This window comes from Octopus bimaculoides, chromosome 2 (assembly GCF_046866305.1).
Source record: "Octopus bimaculoides isolate indiv1 chromosome 2, ASM4686630v1, whole genome shotgun sequence".
Lineage (NCBI taxonomy): Eukaryota > Metazoa > Mollusca > Cephalopoda > Octopoda > Octopodidae > Octopus > Octopus bimaculoides.
The window spans coordinates 32,794,320-32,817,498 of record NC_142929.1 but is presented as its reverse complement, the minus strand read 5'-3'; the positions used below and the strand labels follow the sequence as shown (position 1 = coordinate 32,817,498).

Here is a 23,179-nt window from a genome sequence, read left to right as displayed (position 1 = left end):
TGCATGTATACCTACATCTACATGAATATATAGATGCATATTCGGGTACAGGACATTAGAAAAATGAACGGGAGCATAAAAACAAAACGGACTTTGCTTACAGACAACAGAACGAACACATAGGAAAACAAACAAGCCACTTGGAATTATTCCTTCATCAGCTGCCTCTATTCTAAAACTAGGCGTTTTGAAGATAAGGCAGGACGCACTCTTAGAATAGTTTCTTCCTGAGTAGGGGATCAACCCACTAAACAGAGGATTCCAAGGTAGCAAACACAAACCAAGACAGGAAAAACTGGACAGTGAAAACAACATTAAAAAGCCATACGGCCAAACGCATGGGATATTGAACGCTAGTGAAATGACGAAGCTGGAGAGATAATAACTTCGTCTCGCCTTTAAGCCGGCTGGATTGAGAAAGAGAGAAGTGACCAGAAGTCACATGTGAGCAGAGCGGAGTGGTAGAGGGAGGAAGTGGAACAAGGTGGGCGACAAGAGACAGGGGAAGAGGAAGAGGGAGATATGTATAGCAGATACAAAGAATCACATGTATACAACCAATATTACTCTGATACCAATTCTTTCTTTACTAAGCTGCAACTGCACGACAACTATTCACAGAAACAACACATGTTTCCTAGCAAGTGACAAAGAATCAACTTCAGAGACCATTATGACGTATACATGTGTAATGACAGTAAGCCAGCATAATTTGCATAGCTCTTTACCAAATGTTTTACAGTATATGCTTTACCATATTTAGCTGTATTTCCTTTATGCTTTAAGGTTGATCCCTCCCAAATCATTTTTAACATTCAGCCTTTATTGTATTTGTATATTAAGTACTAGTAGTATACCTGACTTGGTTCAATGGACAATATGCCTCACCTACAAAACCTTCACTTGATTAGATTAAGTATGTGTGCATATATTTTATTGACTAAAATTTATACAGCTCTGTCCTAAAAGGAATGAAGATGCGAAGAGTCTAAAATATATTGCTTTATATGAAAATGTTCTTGTGGATTTACATAGAATAAATTACCATTTATAAAGAAGAATAACTCATTTCACCTTGGACAGATTTTTCAGTCATACCTTCTTATTTGCTCAGTCCCAGTAACATTAAAAATATTTATTGCTAGATCCTAATGTTTCTCCTTTTTTTTGTAGGCTGTTTGTGTGTGTGTGTGTGTGTTTTAAATGAGAGCATATGCAAGTTGAAGAAACCAGAAGAAAAAAAATTTGAGTTTGAGCTACAAACAGTTTAAAATATTCAATTATGAAAAAATAAGAAAATAAAAAATAATTTTATGTTTCAGTGACATTGCTAAGAATGAAGCAAATAGGCCTGTACATGTTCACATGTAGACACACATATTTAAATATATATAATTGCATATGCAGAGAATATATGCAAATTTTTGCTGAACATAATGTGTTTTCCAAAGCAGTGTATAAACCATAGCTAGATTAAAAATAAGGCAGGTGGTTGACCAAGAATACTACAGAGAATTAGGAAGCAAGGTAGTTCTTTACATTGAAGCAACTGAACTCACTAAGAAATCATTTAGCTTCTGCAATGTACATTTTGTAAAATCAAACGCCACACCATGCTGTTAATAGCTACAAAAATAATACTGCCTTAATAACTTTAGATAGAGAGGCAGTGTTCCATTAGCTTGCAATGATGAGTTCAAATCCTTTTGTGGAAAAAATAAAGACTTACATAAACTGATATATTTTTTTCAGTGGGGAAGTTGTCTTTTAAACATTAGATACTGTCAAATTAACATTGTAATGTGGAACATACCTCCAGAATATCATTACTTTTACTTTTCATTTCCATCCACACCTCATTCAGTGTATTTAATCATACATGCACCAAAAACTATAATAACAGTTTCAAATTTTGGCACAGGGCCATCAGTTTTTGAGGGAAGGGAAGTCAATTACATTGACACCAGGTACTTGACTGGTACTTATTTTATTAACCCTGAAAGTATAAAAGGAAAAGTTGACTTCAGTGGAATTTGAGCTCAGAACATAGAGGTGGATGAAATGCTGCTAAGCATTTCGTCTGGCATGCTAATGGTTCTGCCAGCACATTGCCTTACTGAAAGTTGTAAAAATGGTAGATGTTGTAGTTTGAGCTTGAGGATTTACTAAAAGTCAACATTATTGTTTATTTTTAAAGTTCCACTTTTCCATGCTAGCATGGATCAGACAGATTTCATTGAAGTATATTTCTTATGGCTGGATGCCCTTCCTGTCACTAATCCTCCTTTGTTTCCAAGCAAATTAATAATTCCTCATGACTGGACATGTTTGTTGTGGAAAACTGGAAATTAATGATGATACTTATACTTTAGTGACACTCAGTTTACAACTATCACATGATGTCAAGACCAGTAAGCACATGCACGCACACACACACACACACACACAACTGGCTTCTTTCAGTTTCTGTCCACCAAATCTACTCTCAAAGCTTTAGTTGGCCCAGGGCTAAAGTAGAAGATATTTGCCCTTGGTGCCCACATAATGGGCCTGAATTCAGAAGCATGAGGTTGGGAAGTACACTTCTTACTACATGATGGGCTTCTTTCAGTTTCTCTCAAACAAATGCACTCACAAGTCTATAGCCAGCCGGGGCTGTAGTAGAAGACAATTGTCTAAGGTATCACACAATAGGATCAAATCTGAAACCATCTGGTTGAAAAGTAAACTTTTTAGCTTTGCAGGCATGTTATTTAATATTATTTAAGTGTTTCTGTCTTTGGTGTATAGGGTGCAGTGAATATATTGTCTAAATTACGCAAACATTAAAATAACACTGACATCTTATTGTAACAGATATATTTACCAAAATTACATAAAAATATCTTGAAATACTAAAGAGTAAATTTATTCAATAAAATTGCTATTGGCTTTAAACATGGCTGTCAGACGACTTTGGAATATTCTACAACTCCTCTGGACAGTCTCCTTGTTTAAGTTGGTGAATTCTGCCATAATTCTTGCCTTCAGGTCATCTTTGGTGATACAAGGAGTTTTTTTAGGTCTCTTGCTCAACTGTGCCCCACACATAATAATCAAGGAAGTTGCAGTCTGGGGCGTTAGGTGGCCAAGTATTAGGGGTGATGTGGTTGCAGAAATTGTCTGACAGCCAGTTCTCCTGCTTGTGTGGCATGGTGCAGACATAGGGTCATCCAGCAGCCACCCTCATGACACAGGACAGCGCTACCTCCTCCAGGCACTTGATGTAGGCCTCTGTGTGGAGTCTGAGGCTGTATGGGAAGATGAATGGAAGCATAAAATTGCCATCAATAGTGATCACTCCAAAAACCATGATGTTGACTAGATGTTTGATATTTATCACTCAGTATATGTTTTGGGGACACAGCAAGCCAGCACTTGTTCTATGTGTTCACCATCTATTCGGATTGAAGCTTCCAGTGCAAATACCAAGCAGTACAGCATGTTGTTTCCAAATTTCTGGCAGAGTGAATTGCATCATGGTGCTGTTTTTCTCACAGACAGTACCCAACTGATCCTACTATACTGTGTAGGTGACAAAATCAAAAACAAACAATGTACATGCACAAAATTAAAAATCTGAAATGACAACTTACCCATCACTCCCTGTACATGTTTTCTCATTCAATATACCATCTCTGTATTAGAAAAATATTTTTTCCAGGAAAGCCATTGTTTTAAAGGAATTAAAATAATATATCAAAATTAAAGACAAATAAATAAAATGTATTGTATATGAGCTTTTTCTAATTTGGAAATTTCTAACAATGATACAAATAACATGATGATAAAACACTTCAAATTCAAAGGGAAAATAATAAAGTTAGTTTTATAGCCATAAGTATAAATACATCTAGATAAACTGATTGAAATTAAATTTCAGAGACTTGAATTGAAATATCCTTGACTCTTGCTACTACAGTTATGTTATTTATCATCATTTGCCAATAACATAGAGTATAAAATATCATATTGTATGTGTTAGTATTTGACAGAGAGTAGAAAAAAAAAAAAAAACGAGTGTTATATAAAGTACTGCTATCTTCATTTGTTATTATAATTCCAGAGTCATCTTTGCAGTTGATCACTTTTGAATTTAGTAGAATGAATACTGAAAATATTAATACACTTATTATACCGTTGACCTGGGGAGTATCATATATACCAAAATACCATTGACTTTGTACATATGAAAGAAGCTAAATAGTTTGTTATGATGGTCTCTCTTCTATGTTTTGTGTTTATTCTATTTTGTATAGCCATGTCCTGAAGGTAGCCGTACTTTCCGTGAAGAGCAGTGTGCCAAGTACAACAATATAGAGTACGATGGTCAGTTGTACCAGTGGGAACCAGTCAGAATGCAAAGTAAGTATATATTCTGTTACATTCTATACTTCTTGCTAATTCTCATCTGAATTTACGAGGATCTACATGATTGGTGATTTATCTGTTTTATTTAGCATTAGAAGGATAAAGTATATCTCCTCTGTCCTATGGTTAAAGTATCAAGCACTGTAAACTTGTTGATCATCTGCCAATTGTACAAAGTTGCCACTTGTTTCAGAGATGAATTCTATCCTCTGCAGGACCTAACTTAAAGCTTGGTGGAACCCTGCATAGTTTAGTATAAAACCAGTTCACGTCCCATCCAAATAATGATTTTATATCATTATTTCTGCCTTGGTACACTGGAAAAGAAAGGTAACAATAGTAATAATAATAATTATTATTGTGGAATAAATAGTAGCTTTCCACCTCCTCTTACATTATTATAACATTCTCTACTCTTTTGATCTAGAATACTCTGTTCTAGCTTCAGTTGTATCTGTCATCCATCCTTATTTCGCCTCATCCACTAAATAGCACACTAAATAATTTTCTTGAAAATTCTTCCTGAAAATTGCAACTCTTTGGAAAACACTTTCTGCTCTCATTTTTCAAAAAGTTTCAAAGAACATATGTTTTAGATAAACATCAATTGTATCTATATCACTGATCTTGCAGGACCTATCAAAGCCATGGATGATGTAGGTATCTTTTTCTAATGACTTATTAATAGAATAAGCAACAAACACAGAGTGACTGTAACACCTATTGTAGAAGCAGTTCTAATAATAGAAGTGTTGCCATAGTGGGTTGCTTGAATAGCAGGTAAATGAAGTTATATTTCATTAGCTGAGTGAATAATAACTGATACAACTCACAAACATTTAACTGTTTATTTATTGCCAGACATAAAGATATTTGGTGTTGGTGGTTTGTAATAATGTAAATAATTGCTGACTGTGAGAGAGAGAGAAAAAAAACATGCCATGTCTGTAGAAGTTACTTATGAGACATGATGTGAACGTTCAGAATGGGTTTGCTGAGAACGTGGAGTTGTCTGCATAAATGTCCATAACAAGAGTGGAAGCACAGGTCACTTGGCTGTCTTCAACACATTGCAATTAATTGAGTATCAAAATGTTTTTTTTTTTTAAATAGGAAATAAGAACATTTGAGTAAACAATATTACACCTCAGCCTCAGGCTGATTGGTCAATTAATTGACCAATTATGTGGAACTATGGAGGTTTGGTTGTGGTGTCTGATTATCTAGTGGTAAGGTTTCAACTTATCGCTACAGAAACATTATTGACTGTATTTGAAATAAGTTTCAGAAAGACAAGAAGTACATTGATTATGTCTTTGAAATATAAATTATTATAGGGAGAGAAACCACAATATGTTCTATCTCTACTAATACAACAATTATAATGGCAACTATTACCTATACCTTTTTAATATAACTACTACTACTACTACAGTTGCAACTGCTGCCATCACAAACATTACTTTCGTTGCTGGGGAAGCAAAAACTGTCTTTAATTTGAACATTAGTCTACTCTACTTAAGGTTTAATTATATTTTCACATTTACAGGTTCTCCATGTCAACTTTATTGCAAAACTCGAGATGTCAAACTCTCAGTGTTGAAAGCAGATATGGCAGCTGATGGTACCCGCTGTTCCTTGATTGGTCGTAACATATGCATTAATGGACAATGCCGGGTAAGACAAAACTGTTACACTTAACCCTCACTTGAACTCCAATGCTTCAACAAGCCAACTAACATTTAACTCTGATCTTTGTAGCCTTAAGCAGATAATAAAGATAAATCATCCACTGTAATGTGGTTTCTCAGCAATTGTAATTACCTGATTTATAGAAGAATAGACACCTGCTTTCTGGCTAGTTAAACTGAAATAATAAATAAAGCAGTTTCTCTCTTGGTGATGCAACAATGTAAACAATATGAACACAGCATGATAAGAATTCAGAGTTCAAGAGCCAAGGATATTTTATATCTATAGAGCCCCACACCAAATTTTTATTAAATTATAAATTATTTTATATTTATAAAATGTATGTGTGTATGTGGGGGAGAGAGAAATAAAGAAAGAAATTGAGGCTTCTTGAACTCACACACAGACACCCACACATTACAGCTCCAGATCAACTAAAGCCTTGTGAGTGGATTTGGTAGACAGAAACTGAAAGTTGCCTGTTGTGTGTACATACATATATATATATATATACACACACACACACAACAGGTACCTTACAACTTTACTTTGTTGTGTGTGTGTATATATATATATATATATATATATATATATACACACACACACATACATACAACATGCTTCTTTTAGTTTCTGTCCACCAAATCCCTTCACAAAGCTTTAGTTGATCTGGAGCTATAATAGAAGACACTTGCCCAAGTAGCTACACAGGTATTGAGCCCCAAAACATGTAGTTGGGAGAATGTGTGTGTATAGCTTTCCCCAGTATATATTGGTAAAAAGTATGACCATTAATGAAAGAACAAACAAACTGGTGTATTTGATGAGAACAACCTTGTGACATTTAATCCATCTGTGTTGCACAAGCATTTTCTTGTCATTATTGTCTTTGAAAGAGCAGTGATCCATTTGGAAACCTATCATCAACAATTCTATTGCTCACAAAATATATGGTATAAAATATATAAGGCATCAAGTAAGGTTTGCTCTAGGATGGTTTTATTTATTGTCTTTATTCTCAAGATCATGGGAGTATTTTTAATGCAGTGCTACATGTGAATGGAACTTTTGACAATTGTGCAGTACAGTACCCTATTTGATATAATTATGTTATGGTCCAGCGGAGAAAATGGATGTAAAATGATGACGATATGTGGATTGAACTAGGGCAAGTCAAATACTTTTGTTTGGAACTATATATTAGTCTTAGTGACAGAATGCGAACCATCACAACCTATCATCCATATTGCCTAAGTGCATCTTTCATACAAGAATAATCAGAGGTTTCTAGCTTAGCAAGTGAATTGATGTTTCTTGATCAAGATTAAATTTATATTGACAATGGTAGGTACTTATAAATTATATGGAATTAATAATCGACTGTTCACCTACTTTGTTTTTATACATGCAAATTTTGAGTTTTTCCACCAATATGACAATGATTGTCATTATTACCATCATCTTCACCACTGTCATTGTAATCATCGTCATCATCAAGTTTCTCCTTGTTGTCATCCTCATTGTTATTTCCATTGTCCATATCTCCTGTTCATATTGCCACTAATACACATTGCATAACCACTGTTGAAAGAAACTTTCTTCTTCCTTACAGCGTGTTGGCTGTGACTGGGTTCTGGAATCTTCAGCCAAGGAGGATCGGTGTGGTGTATGTCATGGAGATGGTTCCACATGCAAGACAATAAAAGATCAATTCAATGAAACTAAAGGCAGTGGTAAGATGTTCTGTTGTGACTTTCTGTTTATATTTTGTTTTGTGTTTTTGATTTCTATAACAGATGTTATACAGCTTTCTATAGTTTTTATATTATTATTTTGTGAGCTGGTAGAATCATTAGCATGCTGGGTGAAATGTTTAGCAGCATTTTGTCAGTCTTCATGTTCTGAGTTCAAATTCTACTGAGGTCGACTTTGCCTTTAATCTTTTGCAGAGTCGATAAATTAAGTACCTGTGAAACACTGGGGTCAATGTAATCAACTAATCACCTCTCCCCAAAATTTCTGACCTTGTGCCTTTAGTAGAAAGGATTGTTATTATTTCTTTGCTTACTCAGTGGAGAGATAGTACATGACCCTTTCATAGGATTTTTGAGATTTATGCTGGAAAAGAAATTTGGACTTATGGATTGCTATATTGAGAGCAGCACATCAATATATCAAATTATATTTGGAGCAGCAACATGCTGTCAATACTGACAATAGAGTGGAATTTATTAACCCCTCCCCCAACCCTCCCAGGCACAAGTCTGGGCAAAGTTGTTTTATGGAAGACCAGCAGTCGTCCATGCATACCGGCCTTCCCTCTCCATGCCACCAGTGTTATCCAAGGGAAATGCAAAGGCCATTACAGCTTGGCACCTGTGATGTCGCAACTCATTTCTACAGCTGAGAGAACTGGAGCAATGTGAAATAAAGTGTCTTGCTCAAGAACACAACATGCAGCCCAGTCCGGGATTCAAACTCACAACCTCACGATCGTAAGCTCGACGTCCTAACTACTGAGCCATGCACCTTCACACACACACACATATATATATATAATGAAGTAATGGTACAAACAGCATTTACATATAATCACAATTTAAATTAGTTGAAATATGTTTAACATATTGCAGCTGCTAAAGGCAAATACACTGCATGTACCACGGAGAAAAAGTCTCTCTTCTGGTAAAAGAAAGGTGTGAAAACACCCAGTTGAAATATGTGACAAACATATTTCAACTAACCTAAATTGTAATTATACGTAAACACGTGGCCGTTGCCAGTATCGCCTGAATGGCCTTCGTAGGATTTTCGAGCGAGATCGTTGCCAGTGCCCCTGGACTGGCTCTTGTGCGGGTGGCACATAAAATACACCATTTTGAGCGTGACCGTTGCCAGTACCGCCTGACTGGCCTTCGTAGGGTTTTCGAGTGAGATCGTTGCCAGTGCCCCTGGACTGGCTCTTGTGCAGGTGGCACATAAAATACACCATTTTGAGCATGGCCATTGCCAGTACCGCCTGACTGGCCTTCATGCGGGTGACACATAAAAGCACCCACTACACTCTCTGAGTGGTTGGCATTAGGAAGGGCATCCAGCTGTAGAAACTCTGCCAAATCAGATTGGAGGCTGGTGTTGCCATCCGGTTTCACCAGTCCTCAGTCAAATCGTCCAACCCATGCTAGCATTGAAAGCAGATGTTAAACGATGATGATGATGATAATGAGAGCTTTGTGCCATTACTTTGTTATTTTTCTCGATCGAGCGATCTACTAGCGCAGATCAGTCAACACACTGCTTGAATTATATATAACGCTATAAGCTTTATTTAGTTCATTCAGAGTTGTCTCAATAAACTTGAAACATCGTTGTCTGAGATTCCTGAGAGATGGCGACACTGAACGAACTGAGTGTTTTCACACCGTTTTACCATAAGAGAGGTTTTTTTCTCCATGGTAACTGCAGTGTATTTGCCTTTAGCAGCTGAAATATGTGACAAACATATTTCAACTAACCTAAATTGTGATATATATATATTATGGGCTTCATTCAGTTTCTGTTTACCAAATCTGCTCATAAGACTTTGGTTGTCCTAAGGCTATAGTAGAAGATACTTGTCCAAAGTGTCATGCAGCGGGACTGAACCTGGAACCATGCAGTTGGGAAGCAAACTTTTTACCTTGAAATGAATTGAATGTAGAGTTATGGTTATATTTATGCTGCTGCTGTACTAAGGTCATGAATAAATATTGTATTGTTGTTTTTGATGTTCAGTCCTAGATCAACCCTGACTGAGCAGACTATCCAGCCATGACTATTCTGTCTTTTTTTCTACTTGTAAGGAACCTGGGACCATATCGGCTAACTTTTTCTTAAGCTGGCAGGGTATTACTTGAGGGAGACTTGGCTCCTTCATTGGTTCAATATATATTATTTATGTGGATATGTAAATTGGTAAACAAATATAACTGAGTCTCTATAAAACTGTATTATTTGTGTATATGAATAGATACTAGCAATCCTCAGTTGATGAAAAGCTGACAAAGATAGCAATATAAATTAAGACACCACAGATAAATTTAATTACATAGTTACCTAATACCAGCCACTGTAATTAATTAAATGTCTGTATAAATGTCTGAGATAATTTGTAATTAATTCAATTATAAGTTTTTTGGATTATTAAACTAGAAACTTTTTTCTTTATATTAAGATATACGCTATGTTTTGATTAGCTAATTACTGATCATCATCAGATGTCTTACTCCTAAATGTGGACATAGAAACTAATAGATTTGATCTCTGAATCATCTAAGTTCTCTGCATACATTCAGGAATAAAACAACCGGCAAAGATCAGAGATGAAGCTGATGGAAATAAAATGTAGAAATTTTTCATTTTCATTTTTATGGCCATATTTTTTCCTCATGGTTTGGTCAAGAAGTATTGCTTCAGTATTCTATGGCTGGATGCACTCCCTGAAGCCAATCTATATTTGTTTTCAGTTAATATAATTTCATCCCACAAGTCTTCACATATTGAAATAATGGTCTGTGTGATGCATTGATTATAATAGACATAACAGTACATCACTAGTGTCATGAGTGTCAATATGATGATATGCAGAGACACACACATACATTTTCACTCACACATGAACACACGCACATTCATTCATACATACATAGATACATTTTATTCATTCATTCATTCATTTATAACTGTGTGTCAGTATGTATGTGTATATGATTATATATATGCATATACATATATATATATCCATATATATATATGTGTATATATATATGGGAGAATATACGAAAAAACAACAACAGACGAGGACAGGTGGTGTAAATAACAAAAGGATGTATTAGTATGACGCTCGGGAATACGGAAAGTCTTTGACGTTTCGAGCTACGCTCTTCAACAGAAAGAATACGGAGACAAGGAGAAAAACACGGAGAAAAAAAATTGAATAGTGTTCAGTCAACATATACATATATTTATATCCACATATATATATATATATATATATATATATATATATATATATATATATATATATATACCGGAGTAAGCACATGAAATGTGCAACAAGGTGGAAAAAAGAGTACTCAAATACCAGAGGTAGAGTAATGTGCTTTATTTAAAAGCAGCAGAAATATAACAAAAAAAAACCGTTACTCTGAGTTTCACGTTCCCGTTCATCGGACAAAACTGTCCGATGAACGGGAACGTGAAACTCAGAGTAACGGTTTTTTTGTTATATTTCTGCTGCTTTTAAATAAAGTATATATATATATATATATATATATATATATATATATATATATATATATATACACACAATCAATCCAAACATGAACAAGCAAGAAAAATAAACAACGCGAGGATGTGGAATAAGTACAGTGTTATTGGACGCTCAGGAAAGGAAAGAAAAGAAAGAGGATTTCATGTTTCGAGCAGAGCTCTTCATTAGAAATATAGAAAAATTCCAAAGAAGGGAACATGGAGAAAGAAAATCGCCAACGATACACACGCGGTCACATATTGAACTGACCGGAAGGGAATGGGTGAAGAAAAAGTTCTTTCTCAGACAGGAGAGGGCAAGAGAAGGAGGTATGTGTGTGTATGTGCGTGCGCGCAGGTCTGTGTGCGTATGTGTGTGTGTATAATGATAACACATGTATTCGCGTGTGTGTGTGTGTGTCTGTGTGTCTGTGTGTGGTTGGACTTCGTGTCGTTTAAAGTCACTGGAAGAATTTATAGTAAGAATTTTGGTAGGAGTGGCTGTTGTGTGTCTACCTACACATGTGCGTAGGAGAATGGTCAGTGGAAATGTGTTTAACTGGTAGTTTGAAGTGTGGGTATGTTTGTACGCATGACGTTGTGTCTGTAGAGTAAATGTAAATTACTGTGTGCGTGTGCTTGTATGTGCGTGTGTGTCCATGTATGTATAATTGTGTGCGTGTATGTATGAGTGTGTGCTGTATGTGCATGGGAGATAATGCGGGTTTATTTGCGTATGCGTGTATGTGGGTGCATGTGTATATATGTGCGTGTGTATGTATGTGCGTGTGTGCACGCGTGTATGTGTATAGTTGTGTGTGCGTGCGCGCGTGTGTGTGTGTGTGTATGCGGGTGTGCATACGTGTATGCATGGGGTTGTGAGTGTTAGGTATGTGTGCATTCGTGGGTGCACGTGCGTATGTGTGCGCATTTGTGTGAATGTGCGTCTGTGTATGCATTTGTGTATGTGTGTGCGTATATGTATATATTGTGTGTGTGTGTAAGTATATGTATGTGTGTGTATGTGAGTTTGTGTATGCGTGTGCGCGTGTGTTGTGTGTGGGGTTTGTGTAGGCGTATATGTGCGTTCCTGTGTGTATGTGCGTGCGTGCGTGTGCTTGCGTGCGTGTATGTGCATGTGTGTTTATGCCCATGCGTGTGTAATTGTGTGCGTGTCTATATGAGTGTGTATTGTGTTGGAGGTATGTGTGCGTACATGTGCGAATGTGTGTATGTATGTGTATGTGCGTGTGTATGTGTGTATGTGCGTGTGTGCATGTATGTGCGTGCGTGTGTATATGTGTGTGTGAACGTGGAGATGTGTGTCGGGTTATATGTGCGTTTTGTTGCATGTATGCGCGTGTGCTTCAGTATGTATGTGTGTTTGTGTGTACGTGCGTACGTTTACGTGTGTGTATGTGTGTCTGAGTGTGCGTGGGGTTGTGTGGGTTAGCTATCTGTGCATTCCTCTGCGTACATATATATATATTTATATCCATATATAAACATATAAATATATATATATATATATATATATATATATATATATATATATATGTTAATTCTCTAAATGAAGTATTAACAGTAACTGCACGATAAAGTGTAGTATATTGCCACTTAAGTGTGGCTGACCCCTAGGGGTGGATGTTACTGTTGCTTTTAGCCCCAGGAGGACATCTCCTCCAGCTGGCTTATCGACACACGACTGTGTCCTGTTTGCCAAGGGAGTTATCCCTCTCACCACGACCAGCAGCACGAACGTATCCGGATTTCAGGGTTATTTCCCTTCTTCGGCGTTCGACAGCTGATGACCTTGGTGAGAGAGAAAAACCTGGCAAAATCTTATATCTTCTTTTCCAGTGACATTCTTCACTGATATTGAAAAGGTGAAAACAAGCAATGTTAATTCTCTAAATGAAGTATTAACAGTAACTGCACGATAAAGTGTAGTATATTGCCACTTAAGTGTGGCTGACCCCTAGGGGTGGATGTTACTGTTGCTTTTAGCCCCAGGAGAACATCTCCTCCAGCTGGCTTATCGACACACGACTGTGTCCTGTTTGCCAAGGGAGTTATCCCTCTCACCACGACCAGCAGCACGAACGTATCCGGATTTCAGGGTTATTTCCCTTCTTCGGCGTTCGACAGCTGATGACCTTGGTGAGAGAGAAAAACCTGGCAAAATCTTATATTTTTAGAGAATTAACATTGCTTGTTTTCACCTTTTCAATATCAGTGAAGAATGTCACTGGAAAAGAAGATATAAGATTTTGCCAGGTTTTTCTCTCTCACCAAGGTCATCAGCTGTCGAACGCCGAAGAAGGGAAATAACCCTGAAATCCGGATACGTTCGTGCTGCTGGTCGTGGTGAGAGGGATAACTCCCTTGGCAAACAGGACACAGTCGTGTGTCGATAAGCCAGCTGGAGGAGATGTCCTCCTGGGGCTAAAAGCAACAGTAACATCCACCCCTAGGGGTCAGCCACACTTAAGTGGCAATATACTACACTTTATATATATATATATATATATATAAGTAAAACTTACTTGGAAGAGGATGAGTGGCGTTCAATCATATAATAATATAAATAATATACATATATATATATATATATATATATATATACATACGTATGTGTACATGCATCTATACACACACACACATATATATATGCATATGTGGGCACAGGACGTCACGAAACATTTACAACAAAATAGTACGAAGCACGCATACATGGAACATGTACTATTCTTTCGAACAACGAAAGACACAAATGGAAAACAAGAAGCAAACATAAAGAACGGTCCTTCATCAATTGTTGGCTGTTTCTCTAGTCTCCGTGCTTCGTACTTTTTCGTTGCAAATGTTTCATGATGTCCTGTGTCCATGCATATACTCATATATTGTTTGTATCACACAATCGAACGCACGCGTTATCTTTACACAGTAAGTTTTGAACTATTTTGCTAACGCGACTCTCTCTATCTCTATATCTATCTCTCCCTCTCATTCTTCCCTCTACTGTTCTTCGCCACTCCCTGTCACTACTATCTCTCTCGCTCTCTATCTCTCGTTGCTTGTCCTTTGCCTCTCACCGTCACTACTACTATCTCTCTCCCTCTGTACCTCTCGTTGCTCACTTACATTCTACTTCCTCCCCTTCTCCCTCTGCTACTCTTTCTCCCTACCACTCACTGGTCACGTGTGTCCGGTTGCTATTTCTTTTCAGTCTTGGACTCCCCAAGCTTCGCACGCACTTCTTCGCCTCTCCAGTTCGTGCTTCACAGCGTTCAATACACACAATTCTCCACGTCTGGCTGTACAGCCTTTTTGTTTGTTTATTTCACCGTTTCGTTTTCCTGTCTTGTTTTCCGTCCGCCACTATCCTCCACGAAAAAAAATTAATTTGTGTTCGTGGGAAGAGCCATTTTTAACGATGCGTCCTGCCCTAACTCTTCGAAACGCCGGTGTTTTAATGGTGGCAGCTGATGAAGGATATGTTCTCTATGTGGCCTGCTTGTTTGTTGTACCTTGTTTATCATTTTGCCCATGTTCTTTTGCAACGTCATGTACCCAGATATGTATCTATATGTACATGTAGATGAAGGTATGTACATACATGTACATATATATGCATACACTCATATATTGTTTATATATATATATATATATATATATATATATATATATATATATATATATATATATACCTTTTATAAGTAATATTCTAAAAGAAATATTCTAAAAGAATATATAACTGAACTTATGTTGAGTGCTCAATTATTTTGAGCAAATAAATGTGTATATAATTTTATATTATTAATAAATTCATAAACTCATCAATAATATACTCAGGAAATCAATATTTAATATTTTGAAAGACATACATCCAACATAACACTGCAACATAATATATTTAAAATATAAAACATAAATATACGAAATATAAATATCAATATATATAAAAATCTGAATATAGATAAATATATGTGTGAATATATATGCGTATAAAAATTTATGCGTAATAAGCATGAATACTGTAAAGTATAAAATATAAAGGAACCTAAAATTTAAAGAGTTAAATATCTTACGATCGTTTCGCGGATATATTACTATAATCACAAAGTGATCTAAAGATCATCTTATTATCAGTAATTCCGCTCTTCAGAGATGCATTAAGAACCAATAGTATATATATATATATAATATTAAAACATTAGAAATATTAAAAAATTAAAAATAATAATAAAATATATATACTGTCCTTTCTATAAATTGTCAAATTAATCCTTCTGAAATATGTAAAGTTCATTCCTTTCATCCTTTGTTGAAATTTCAAGTGTTAAACACTTATTTGTATAAGAATTGGTATATTTTTTTTCTTTTTTTTTTTTTCTAAATGTATAGAAGACCTCGGCAAAACTCATCCTGCTATTAGACGTGTTGGTAATCCTATAAATCCGATCCAAGTTTGAAAATTCATCCACCGCGAATATTTCAACATTAAATTTTAAGTTTAGCTAGACCTCAGAATATTGCAAATAAATAGTTTTTGTTAGAAGATTCCATTTCAAATTCAATTTCATATATATACACACACACATACATAGAAATGAAGCCAGTATGCTCCGATAGATGTATAATGTCAGTGCGCATACTCGACAGAGTGTAAATACCTTGAGAGAAACTTTGGACCTAAGAACCATCTGTTGTGGTGTGCAAGAGAGACGATTGTGCTGGTATGGTCATGTGGCGAGGATAAATGAAGATAGCTGTGTGAAAAAGTGCCACACCCTAGCAGTGGAGGGAACCTGTGGAATAGGTAGACCCAGGAAGACCTGGGTTGAGGTGGTGAAGCACAACCTTCGAACATTAGGCCTCACCGAGGCAATGACTAGTGACCGAGACCTTTGGAAATATGCAATGCGTGAGAAGACCCGGCAATCCTAGTGAGACCATAATACGTGTCCTCTGCCAGGGATGTAGCTAGCCCACTTATGCGTATCTTTATTTCATTGGACACTAAACTCTGCTTGCGAAGACGTGTTGGGGGCAAGTGAAATCGAAATCGAATCAAATTCGATGACTGGAACCTGTGCCAGTGGAGCGCAAACAGCACCGTCCGAACGTGATCATTGACGAGCAGCTGTCTGGCTCCCGTGCCAGTGGCACGTAAATAGCACCATTTGAGTGTGATCGTTACCAGCGTCGCCTTACTGGCACGTGAAAAAACATTCGAGCGAGGTCGTTGCCAGTGCCGCTGGACTGGCTCCTATACAGGTAGCACGTAAAAAACACCACTTGAGCGTGGCCGTTGCCAGTACCGCCTGACTGGCCCTTGTGCCGGTGGTGCGTAAAAGCACCCACTACATTCTCGGAGTGGTTGGTGTTAGGAGGGGCATCCAGCTGTAGAAACTCTGCCAGATCAGATTGAGGCCTGCTGCAGCCATCTTGTTCGCCAGTCCTCAGTCAAATCGTCCGACCCATGCTAGCATGGAAAGCGGACGTTAAATGATGATGATGATGATGATGATGATGATGATAGATGTAAGTATGTATATATGCATATATATTATATATATTATTATATATATATACATATAAACAAATAAATTGACCAACTTTGGTTAATTATTTTTTAATACAAAGCATAACATAACATTGCACTATATTTTTAACAGCCCTTTCGGCTGCTGATATCAATGTGTGCTAATAAAGATAATTCCGAAAATAATATTCGCCATCTTTATAGCACATTCGATCTAGTACATGGAGCTTCATCAGAATGAATACAAATACATAAAATAAATAAGATAAAATAAATGAAGGGAAGAGGGAAGTGGAAAAACAGGGCTTCGAGATGAGGCCAAAAGGCTCAATATATTAGAATCATACCATATTGAATTATGAAGCTTGAAGTCTATAGGCAAAATAGTGAGCTAGCAAATGTGCTTGAGAAATAATTTATGGGTCATCTCTCTATGTAGGGTTTCCAGGGTGTATAAATAATAATATGATAAAACTAGTGCTAAAGGAAAACAGGAATCGCCGATATGTCTTCAAATTGAATAGTAATTATGATTTCATAAATAGAGCTAATTAATATTTATCCAAAACCAAACATGTAGAGTGTTTGTAATGGAGTACTTACTGAAATATTCTTGAGACCAGACACCTGTTGTCTGTAATGGTACAACAGGTGTTTGGTCTCTAGAATATTTCATTAAGTACACCATTATAAAAACTCTATGGGTTTGGTATTGGTTAAATATTAATTAGCTCTATTTACGAAATCATAATTACTACATGCACACATATAGACACACGCATACACATTCTCAGTTTTATATATATACTCTCTTTACCCTTTTACTCTTTTACTTGTTTCAGTCATTTGACTGTGGCCGTGTTGGAGCACCACCTTTAGTCGAGCAAATCGACCCCAGGACTTATTCTTTGGAAGCCTAGTACTTATTCTATCGGTCTCTTTTGCCGAACCGCTATGTTACGGGGACGTAAACGCACCAGCATCGGTTGTCAAGCGATGTTGGGAGGGACAAACACAGACACACAAACATATACACACACATACATGCATGTATATATATATACATATATACGACGGGCTTCTTTCAGTTTCCATCTACCAAATCCACTCACAGGGTTTTGGTCGGCCCGAGGCTATAGTAGAAGACACTTGCCCAAGGTGCCACGCAGTGGGACTGAACCCGGAACCATGTGGTTGGTAAGCAAGCTACTTACCACATATAAAAATGAGAATGTGTGTCTGTCTGTCTATCCATCTTTCTGTATGTGTGGATCATTAAACTCGATATCTACCCAACCGATTTGATTCAAGTTTTACTCATGCCTTACTTAATGTTCATGCAGTGTCATGGGCAGCAAAACATTTTCAGCTTCTTGCTTAATTGGAACCCGGAGCAATCTCTTATCTCTTACACTGTTTCAGTATTATGTGAGAAAAGTGAAACAATAATGTCTCTACTGTAATGTGAGATACTTTCAGTTTTAATACTTTCGCTGTTATATACATTCAACTATTACCACTCTTGTTTGTGCCTTTGTCCTAGCTGTTGGTACATTTGGTGCTTCCCTCGTCTGTACCTCATGTCAGGCTGTTTGGTTCATCCGGCATTGAGGAGAGAAGGATGTCTAGTTCCCCTATGAAAACATCTACTTCCACCTTATGCAAATTTCTTAATTTTTGTGGTAGGGCATTGAAGAGCCATGGGCCTTTGAACCCTAGACTATTGCAGTACCTGGTCCTGAATTTAGATAGAATGGATGTTACCTTTGGTTCAATGCAATGGTGGTTATTTCTGGCATTTGTATAACACTCAATGCCAAAGTTAGGTACCAGCCTGTCTAGGATTTTCCATATGTATATTATTGCATATTTCTCATACCTTCGCTTCAGGGAGTACAGCTGTAGTTTCCTCAGCCTCTCTCTCTCTCTCTCTCTCTCTCTCTCTCCACACACACACACACACACATATATATATATATATATATATATATATATATATATATATATATATATATATATATATATATATACAAGTCGTCATTGTGATTGTTGCCAATGCTGGCTGACTGGTCCCATCCTGGTGGCACGTAAAAAGCACCACTCGAGTGTGGTCATTGCCAGAATCGCCTGACTGGCTCTCATGGCATGTAAAAAGCAACCACCACACTCTCGGAGTAGTTGGCGTAAGGAACAGCATAAAGCTGTAGAAACATTGCCAGATCGGATTGGAGACTTGTGTAGCCTTCTGGCTCGCCAGCCCTCAGTCAAACCGTCCAGCCCATGTCAGCATGTCAGCATGGAAAGCAGACGTTAAACAGTGACAATGATGATGATGACATTTAGCTATGTATATATACATACATATATATATATATATATATATATATATATATATATATATATATATATATATATATATATATATATATATGTGTGTGTGTGTGTGTTTGTGTGTGTGTGTGTGTGTGTGTGTGTGTGTGTGTGTGTGTGTGTGTGTGTGTGTGTATACATATGTATATGTATATATATTCACTTCCTGATGACCTCACATGAAACCTTAGAAAATCTGGACTAACATACCTCAAAGATGACCAGGAAGTGAAACACTTAAATGCCAAAACTAAAAAAAGAAAGACCACGCTTGGGTATGTTTCCCGAAGACGTGAAGAAGACAGTGATATTGGCTTCAAATTTTGGCAGAAGGCCAGCAATTTCGTGGGAGGGAGTATGTCGATTACATGAACCCCAGTGTCCAACTGTTACTTATTTTATCGATTTAGAAAAGAGGAAAGGCAAAGTCGACCCTGGCAGCATTTGAATTCAGAGCATAAAGACGAACAAAATGCTGCTAAGCATTTTGCCCAGTATGTTAAAGATTCTGTCAGCTCACCGCCTTAAAAGACATTGACTTAAAGCAAATCGTCTCTTGGACTCGTGACCGCTACATCAGATCGAAGGCTATGCATTTGCAATCCAACAACTTGTAAAGACCATGTGATGCGAGGTAACGAGAATGAGTCTTTAGTACATTACACACCTCTTACAATAAATATAAAAGGAATAATGCATATATGTACCAGAGGGAAAAGAGAGAGACTGCCGAATAGAATGTTTAAGAGAAAATCTATTGATATGTTAATATGTGTGTCTGTGCGTGCGTCATGTATACAGAATAATAGACAGGCTATCATGAAACAAAATGTAAGCGTGTATAGGCATGGATGTATGCTTGTGTGTTAAGTACATATAAGAATAGTAATGAAGAAGTAAGCAGTGAAAGAGTCTATAATGAGAAGTTAGAAGAATATTCATAGACACAAAAATGAGAATACCAATTCGTATTCAATTGTACACGGTAGTTGAAATACTGTATCAAGAAGTTGCGGCCATGACGCTGAGCCGGTTGCGGTACATGTCGTACGTGAAGTCGTAGCTGTGATGCTGCTGCCTGGGTCATTTGGTACAGGAGTTCTCGCAGGTTGTATATTCGCCATTGATCCAAGGTCAAGTAATTCACGAACAGTGAAGTGTTGGAACCTGGGCGAGCTGCTTGTTGAGTTGAGTACGTAGAGATGTTGACGTTACGACGACAGTGGCGATGGAGGTGGAGGTCGCCGAATGCTGTTGGACGAAGTTGGTGAGTCTCAACGTGGCTGCTGTGGTGTTGTCACTGGAACTGGCTGTGGATTGTGTGGTCAGTGGCTAGACATTAAAAGATCTGAAACCCAAAAACCTCGAGACAAGGAGAAGCTGGATTTTTATAAGGAGCTGTAGGTTCAAAACTGGGTTGAGAACAAGCTGTCTCACATGATTTTATTTAGAGGCTCCGATTGGTTATACGTTACAAACTGGCGCGACAGAGTGAGGGACAAATTGTACCAATACCAACCAGAGTAGTGGACACAACTGGGTCAAAATAGCGGCCAAAGGCTAGCTGTTACCTGATACGTTCGAATGCACGTATAAAGGAGAGAGAGAGAGAGAGAGAGAGAGAGAGAGAGGAATTACACTCGAGTGTACGCTACAAATCGATTGCTACTAAATACCTAATAAACACAAGTGACTGTGAAGCCCTTGGAGTTCCAAGATGCAACCAAAAATGTAGATTATATCGTATTTCTCTGGAAGACCTCACACATGTGGTTAGCAGCTACCCAAAAATGACAACAAGCTTCTATCTCCTTATGCGGCACAACGTTGTTGCAAAACCAATATACAATGCCATCCGGAAAAAAAAAGACGGTCCTGGAATAATATAGATAATATCCTTGTTATTGAATACATACACAAACAACAAGGAATACTGATGGAATATTTCCATCAAAACTTTTGTCAAGTATAAGCATAACATGCCGGATGTCATTGCTTGGGAGAAACAAGAAAATGTATGCACCATCATAGAGGTCAACAGTCCTGCTGATGTGTACATCTCTTTGAAAATCAACTAGAAAGAGAATAACTATGGACAACTTCTTCGAAACCTTCAGTTATATCCAGATTACGAATTTACGTTTATAGCAGTTATAATTGTTGCACTTGTTTTTTTGTGAGTAAATGCCTAACTGACAGTGTGCGCAAGCTTGGATTTTCAGAAGAAGAAATCAGTCAACCAACTCGCATATTACAAATATAATGCAAGACTTTTCTCAAGTTTAAAATGTGACATTGTTTTCGTTATCTACAATCCAACGATGGAGCTTTGTCTCTTTGTTAGAAACCAGCTCCTTCCTCAGAGAAATAGTTTAAATAATTAAAAACAGAAGAGAACATGCCCGTGTGCACACATACATACATACATACACAAATACATACATATATGCAAAATATATATCCTTATATATGTATGTGTGCATATATATATTCCTGTGTTTGATGCATAAACACATCAAGCACTATGTTTTTCCTTGTACTTGCCCTCCTGTCTTACTATCATTGATAAATCACAGATGTGGTTGCATGCAGACATACACACACATACACAACCGCACATACATTCATACATATTTATACACACCTATTCATTTCTTCTTAACAAATCATTTTGTATATACAAATAAAACATATAATAAGATGTACAAAACAAGTTTCAAGCAAAATACAAGAGACATTTGTAAAGAAACAGCTGGACTTCTTTATATCATTATCTAGCAAGAGACTGTGGTGTTCTGAGATAATTTAACATTTCTTTCATGAAAACACATGATTCATGCTAGACGATTACATGTGTACGTGTGTGTGTGTGTGTGTGGTCATTAATTTAGGAGGGAGGGACAAAAGCCATAGCTGGAAATGTTACTTCTCATATCAACTCATAAACTACTAATTATCTGCTGCTGTCACTTGATGTCTTTTATTTTCTTTTACTATTAGTTAAACCGAAGAAGAGCTGCAGTTACTGTAGCTGCTATGATCCCTCAAGGACTATTAGATTGGAATAACAGCATGGTGTTTATGTGGTTAAGATGCTGCATTCATTTACGAAAATGCTATGAACAATAACTGGCCAATATGATGTCTCTTCTCTACATCTTTCCTACCACTACTTTAATGGTCTCTGCTTCTCTATACCCTTCTAAACACATAGCTATACCTATCCTATCAAAGCCTGCATGATGTACTTACATTTCCTCTCTAAAGCAATAAGACATTCTCTAAGGAGTCGTTCAACATGCTAAAACTACCAGGAAAAAAAAAGGACACGTTGGTGTCCATTTTGTTTCCCTAAATATTTTCAGGTCAATTCTCTTAAATGAAATGTTTGGCTCCAGATTTTCAAATTCCCTATACACGCTCATATATCCGTGATTGTATGTGTGTGTGTGTGTGCTTCTCTATCCTTAACTTTCTCATATTTTGGTTTTTGTAACCTTTACTTACAGCAGGTCATACACTACCAACTGGCCCCTTTCTGTATATATATATATTTATATATATATATATATATATATATATATATATATATATATATGTATATGTATATATATATGTATATGTATATGTATGTGTGTGTATGTATATGTATGTATGTGTGTGTATATACATATATATATATATATACATATATATATATATATGTATATATATCTATGCATATTTATTTATTTATTTATTTATTTGTTTATGTGTTTCAGCCAAGTGGCTGCGGTCATGCTGGTGCACCACCGTGATTTTCACGTTCCTTGCATGGCTCTTCTCCCCCACCTGACATGGTCCAATCAAGAGTTTTGATGGCACATCTGG

The 23,179-nt window shown here is 36.8% G+C and overlaps 1 protein-coding gene across 2 annotated transcripts in view; it reads left to right on the top strand.

Annotated features, from left to right (window-relative positions):
- LOC106871710 (A disintegrin and metalloproteinase with thrombospondin motifs 6) overlaps positions 1-23,179 on the top strand; it is a 294,912-nt gene that overhangs the window by 160,463 nt on the left and 111,270 nt on the right. For both annotated transcript variants that reach the window (XM_052976060.2, XM_052976057.2), the window contains exons 13-15: positions 4,299-4,404; positions 5,960-6,087; positions 7,715-7,835. In XM_052976060.2, the coding sequence (XP_052832020.1) occupies positions 4,299-4,404; positions 5,960-6,087; positions 7,715-7,835 (355 nt within the window). The remainder of the gene's footprint in view (positions 1-4,298; positions 4,405-5,959; positions 6,088-7,714; positions 7,836-23,179) is intronic.